The 6,620-nt window shown below is 55.4% G+C and overlaps 1 gene segment (V, D, J or C); it reads right to left on the reverse strand.

Annotated features, from left to right (window-relative positions):
• Positions 1–3,130: 3,130 nt before the first annotated feature.
• Positions 3,131–6,620, reverse strand: part of LOC104164371 — a gene marked incomplete at its 5' end in the record, with an annotated part of 6,286 nt that continues 2,796 nt past the window's right edge. The window contains 2 exon segments of the V gene segment in view: positions 3,131–3,436; positions 4,331–4,361. Of these exon segments, the coding sequence occupies positions 3,131–3,436; positions 4,331–4,361 (337 nt within the window).

Genomic DNA, 6,620 nt, shown 5'->3' on the forward strand with positions numbered 1-6,620 from the left:
AAATATATATAAAACAAAATAGCTGATTAGTTGCCGTAAACCCGTTTCTTTCCTTTTGCAAGGCAATTTTTGAAAAAAATCAAAATTTAAAAGACAAAACATCCTGTTTTCTGCCCAGTTCTGCTTTCAGACCCTTTCAGACTTGTGTCAGAAAAAGCACAACTACGAATCACCCAAAGGAAGATGGAGAAAAGATGTTTGATCTTTCTGAGGTGGTTCTGCTGTCCCCTCAAACATGCAATGTCTCTATCTCTGTCTCTATTCGAAACCCAGGAGGACTCTGCCATTAAAAACTTTCTGCTGAAGAAATTGGCAAACTACATTTTTCTTGATCTTATGCCCCAATAATTTGGTTCAGATTGGGATTTTTGGCCAAATTCTTTCAAAAATTACAGACAAAGACAGACAAACGATGGTCCTGGCAGCATTTTCGACACAATAACCTCCATTTCTCACATGGCTTACCTGGACAACGGGCTCTTTAACGTACCCCTGAAAACTTTTGGTTAAGATCCCAGGGATGTACCATTTTAACACAAAGTCAAATGCGACTTTCGCCCGCTCGCGGCCGAGGACAGGTTGCCATTTTGCAGCGCCCACATCCTCGGCCACGGGACCCCGCAGAGAAGCCCCTGCTCCTCACCGAGGGCGACCTGGACTGACTTGAAGACTTAGACCTTAGACTAATGACTAACTTCTTTAACAAAGACAAAAATTGACTTTCTTGGAGACCTAAACCTGATTTTCTGAATTAGGGTCCCTGAGACCTCAGAGACATTTCCTGGCCAAATTTTAAGACCTTTCAATTGAGAAAATACCCCCAAATTCTCTGTGGCGTGAACCAGAGCCCTCCGAGTCCACAGGGACAACACACAGCCCGCAACGCTGCGCTCAGTGCCCGTCCCCGAACCGGCGGCAGACCCCAGCCCAGCGCCAAGTCCGAGAAAAAAACCCCAAATCACCAAAAACCGACAAAATGTCACAATTTCGTGGTGGGGAAGGAAAGACCGAGAAGAAGTCGGCGACTCACCTAGGACGGTCAACATGGTCCCGGCCCCGAATACACCACACAGTGATACAGGGCTATGCAAAAACCTCCTGCCTCATGGAAGCAGCAGTCGTGGGCCCCATGGATGTGGCAGGATGGAGGTAATGGGATGGAGGTGCCCCAATGGACACAGCCGGCTGAAGGTGATGAGATGGAGGTGCCCCAATGGACACAGCAGGATGGAGGTGATGAGATGGAGGTGCCCCGATGGACACAGCAGGATGAAAGTGATGAGATGGAGGTGTCCCAATGGACACAGCAGGGTGAAGGTGATGAGATGGAGGTGTCCCAATGGACACAGCAGGGTGAAGGTGATGAGATGGAGGTGCCCCAATGGACACAGCAGGATGAAAGTGATGAGATGGAGGTGTCCTGATGGACACAGCAAGCTTGATGCATGGTGCTGGATTTGCTTCGGTGGATGTGGCAGAGCAGGAGCAGCAGGACAGCCATATGGGGACGCCTGCGTGTCCTTGCTGGAGAGGCCATGGGAAAACAGGTGGCCTTGGCCTCACCATCCCACATGAACCACATTGGTTGGGCTCTCCAGAGCCGTGGTTGCATCGTTGGCTGCTCCAGGGACCCACTGCTACCCAGGACCACGTGCCTTGTGCTCATTACAAGCCCACATCCCTGCCTTTGATGTGGGGACGTTAATGCCAGGTAAGAAAGGGCTGGTGGAGTCTTTGTGTCCTCCTAAGTCATGACAGGCAGCACCTTGCCTCAATCTGCGCTGCTGTCACGCAGGTGGCTGTGGGCTGCCCGGGGGGGGACATCAGCCACGGTCCTGCCACCCTTCAGGCCACATCATGGCTGCAGCTGGGGCGAACGGGGGACCACCAGCCATCGGACAGTGTGTGTGTGGGTAAATCATGAATAAACAATCCATCCATCCTCCCCAGTGCCCAGAAACACCAGCGCTGGCACAGGTGCCGCGGTTTCATAGGGAACCCCACCTCCCGGCACCCATGCCACCCTGCGGCCTGGCCCTGCTCTCGGGGGCAAAACCAGACCTCAGCACAGCCCACGTCCTTACCTGGGCTGGATTTTTGGTGCCTGGCGGGCAGGTGAGCCTCCTTGCAGCAGCTATGTTGGAGTGCCCTGTGCTGGGGCAGCCCCGGCTGCCGTCACACTGTGCCCGCTGCCGTGCTGGAGCTCAGCCCTGCGCTCAGGGCTGGGTGTGGGGCGCTGGACCGTCCCACCAAGGGTAAATAAGCACTTCCCTTTGTCACACCTGGCATCTCGGCACCAGCAAAGGCACTGCTGTGGGGTTGGCTCTGGTGTGGGGGAGTTCAGAGCTGCCCTGAGCCAATGAAGCTCGACGGCCATGCCGGAGGATCAGGCCCCGGGATGCTCACTGAAGGTGCCTATCGCTGTGTCAGTGGGTGATAACCAAAGGCTGAAGCCATGGGAGTTTTTATTTCTGCTCTAACAGAGCTCAGCACAGGTCTCAGCACTTTATGCCCTGCCTGGGTCAGGGGGGGCTGGTCTGCAGACAGAGGGGAGCCCTGGGGCATCAGCCAGCACTGGGCGCTGCAGTGGAGCCCTGGCTGGTTGCTTTCTCCAACTTAATTTAGCTCCCGCCTTTGCTGTGGGAGATCAGGCCAGTGCCCATGGACCAAACCCAGGGCTAGTGCAGCCTTAGTGCCTGAGATGGCTCCTGCTCCGCTCCCCAGGTGCAACAGAATTTGGGGCAGGAACCCCGGGGAGGGAAGGCAGCAGCCAGCTGGGGTCACCTGAGGACCAGCCGCAGACCACTGCAGGGGAAAATGCAAGACAGGAATGAGCAGTTAAGCTCTCACTGATCATGGCCATGTTTTTTTGCAGGGTCATGATCATATTTGACCAAGGAGGAAGGACTGGGTGATGGGGATGCAGGGCCAGCGCTTGCTCAGGGTTTATTTGGAGGATGCCCAGGATGAGGGGATGGGGCAGGGCAGATGGGAGAGCTTCAGGCATGGGGAGAAGGCAGGGCCCACAGAGATGGCAGAGACTTGCACAGAAGGAGGGGACAGGGATGGTGAAGCACTGTGCTGGGGAATGTGATGCTCCAGGGCCAGGGCTGTCCGATCCCCACTGGGGTTAGGAGCACTCAGATCTATTCAGGACCTTCTTGATGGTGGCAGTCTCATGCGTGACCTTGCAGGTGTGGGTCTCATGGATCTTCCAGTTAGCAGCACCCAGCACCAGGTAGCTGCTGGCCATGTACTCGTTGGTCTGCCGCTGGGGCTGGCTGGTCTCGATGCCACTGCTGAGGGCACGGCCACCCACATGGCACCGGGGTAGAAGTCTCCCAGCAGACACACCAGGATGGCTTTGCTCTGCGTCGAGAGCTCCTTGGAGGACGGTGGGAAGAGGTGGACGTTGGGGGAAGCCTTGGGCTGACCTGCGAGGGGAGAGAGAGGTGCGGGGAAGCAGCTATGGAAGGAGGAAGGTCTTTAAAGTGTGCACACTGCTATACCCGTGAGGTTTTGGTCCTGGCTGAAGTCTTTCAGTGCAGCTCCCACCACCAGCAAAGGAGCTAATAGCTCAAGGTCTCTGCAGTCACCTTATTTCTTTAATATTCAGCCTAGCAATGTAAAAAGGCTGTCCTGGAGGTAAGAGGCCCCAGCTCTCCGGAGGACACCCAGGGTGCGTGTCTGCAGGATTCCCTGGCACCAGCATCCCACACCTCGGCCCTGTGTCACGCGCGTGTGCGGCTGTAGCCAAAACTCAGCTACGCTGCTCTTTGGAGGCTGAAGAGGCAGCCATCGTCCTGAGTGCCACTGAGACATGAAGAGGCAACCTTGTCCTCAGCCAGCAAGCCCAATCTGTCTGCTCAGACCTGAAGCCTTCTACTTCAACCTCATTTATATTTCCTCATCCTACAGAGCATACCTGGGAGCTTCTTCTTAGGAGAAAGAGAAATGTTAAGAAATTTCTGTTTCCTAAACTCCAATATAATCTGGTTGTCTGGCAAATATACAGATATACTTTACGCAGTAACTCCAGCACTCACAAGTTGAACAAGACCCACAGGATCAGCAGAGGGTCCGCAGATTTGAAAGGACCAAAAATGTTTCGCAAGCAGCAAAGCCCGATTAGCCTGTCAAACCTTGTTTCCTCCTGCCAAGGAAAGGCACATGGATACTTTTCAGTGTGGTTAGACAGACGGATGACACGCTACTATAACTAAATGGAGAAGTTGAAGCAAGAAAAAAACCAATACCCCAAACCCCAGGAAGAGCCCATGCAGCCCCCAGCACTGGGAAGACCCCGTGTGAGCATCAGAGCGACTTTCTGAGAACGGTCAGCTGGGTCCCACTGCCAAAGAAATAAGCTAAAATCACACGCCAAACCTCCTCCAAACAGCCCCCTGTATAAAATGCTCACTGGATCACAAGGTTTAGTGAAGGTCGTCCCGGTTTGGGCCAGTCTGCCTTTGGTGGCCTTATGATCAGTCCCACCCTGTCTCTGGGGAGAGGGTGACAGGTCCAGCTTCACCCTGGGTGAGCACGGCATCTCTCCTCCGCAGCATTTCCCCCCTCCGGGCCGGACTGTGCGGAGATGCCAGGGATGCTCCAAGCACGGGCAGCAACTGGGTGGGCAGCGCGGCCTGGGCTACGGGCAAGCTGGGGGCCAGGGGGTGTGAGGAGCATGAAGTAAAGGGCAATTGAGAGCAGTAGGTCCCAGGGCATGCGTGTGCTGAGAGGGAACACACGTTACTGCCAGGGTGAGTGCAGCAGAGGGCAGGCAGCCCGTGTGCTGCCAATCATGCCCTGGGCACCCTCCTGCCTTCCAGAGCTGAGCTGGACGGTGCCAGAGCAGCCTTTAGCACTTAAACCCATCTCACCTGGCTCTGTCGAGGTGATGGCTGCTTCCCAAGGCACCAGGAGTGGAGGACGGTGCTGCTCCACCAGCTAACCCAGTTCTGGAGGAGCAGCACGGACAGAAGGGCATCGCAGACATATTTTCCTAGCACAGGAGATAGGGAGGCCGCAGACATCAGCAGGTTTGCCCCAGGCACCCTGCCAGCAGTATTCCCTACCCATCCAGGAGCTCAGCTTCCCACTGAGCTGCCCCTGCCCATTCCGCATCTCCCAGGCTGCTGCTCCTGGTAGCACCTTATCAACCCCTGCCTTCACAGCCCTTTGGAGCAGCAGCCCTTGGGTGAGGGATCCCGGGAGCATCTGCCAAGGGCCAGGGCACGCAAAGGGGGTCGGAGAGGAGGCATCAGAGGCTGTTGGTAGAGAGGAAGAGCTAGGACTAGCAGAGAAAAGCATGCAGGGGATGTGGATGCCTCCATACAGCTGCAACAGCCAAGGCAAGGGTGAGCCAGGATGGGTTTCAGCTAAGACCGGTTAGCTTCAAATTCCCCAGGGAAGCCTCGGCTGCTGTTTTGTAAAGTGTTTTCCCAGCGTGGTGCCAATGGCACAGGGCAAAGAAGCTCTTGGAGTGCTGAATTTCTATAGCACTAACCTGAACTCAAAAATATTCAAATGCTGTGGTTTGTGCAAGTGGATATAGAAAGAGGCAGAGTCAGTGAACCTCCTGAGACACTAGAAAGTAAACGATGCTTCAAAGATTTTGTGGTTCGAGGCACTTTCTGTTTCAGGGGTTTGGTTTGCCTCTGGGAAGGTTTATGCATTGGTGCGAAGCCTGAAACTAGCCAAAAAAAATCACTGAAATTGTCTATGTAAAGCATTTAGCTGAAGCCAATGCCATCTATTGAGGAAAACCAGTTTCTGAGCATTTCTGAGACTTTGATGGGGTTTCGGTTTCATTTTAGGATAGGACAATAAAGGGGAACAATGTTCAGCTCCAAAGTCCAGCGTTTCCCCTTGGAGGGAGGTATGAAGGAGGACAGATGCTGTGCTGGACGTACCGGGGGTGTTGGCCCTTCAGCAACCACATGGCACGTCGCCTTGGTGGGCGTGGGGACAGGTGAGGGGGTGTTGGTCCCAGAGGGGCACTGGGGAGGGTACACACAACTGCTGTGTCCCAGCTGCCGGGGCTAAGCAGCGGAGGCCACGCCAGGCAGTCTCTGCTGCTGCTACATGGCTCGCCCAGACATGGCTGGGAGTGAATGAGAAGGGAAAGGGTAGGATGTGTCCAGCAGCCTTGCAGCATAAACCATTCTGAAACTGCCCTGGCATGGCTTCTGCAAACATCTGCCCCCGGAAAATGCTTCCTTTATGGGCTAAAATGAGCACCGGCTGAGGGGAGTACATGCCCGGGGGGCTCCTGGCACAGCTGGGCTGGGAGGAGGGCAGGGAGGCACCCGGCTGGGCACTGGGTGCCAGATGGGGGGCGCGGGGGAACTGGGCCCTGCAGGGTGGGGCAGGGACAGGGCTGCTGGGGGTCACCCCCTCCCTAATGACAGGGGAAGGGCACAGAGATGGGGCTCTAAAGGACAGTAAAGCCGGGACATCGGGCACAGCCACCTGCAGCACAGGGCAGCAAGGGCAGGGCCATGGCGGGGACCTGCCCCAACCTCACACAGGGACAGCAGAGACTCCTAACTGGAGGGTTTTGTGTCACTTCCCCATTGCTCTGTGTCACCGTGGGCACATAATTGCTGCCGTCGTCGCCA

The sequence above is a fragment of the Cariama cristata genome, unplaced genomic scaffold (genome assembly GCF_000690535.1).
Source record: "Cariama cristata isolate BGI_N322 unplaced genomic scaffold, ASM69053v1 scaffold38457, whole genome shotgun sequence".
NCBI classification, from domain to species: Eukaryota; Metazoa; Chordata; class Aves; order Cariamiformes; family Cariamidae; genus Cariama; species Cariama cristata.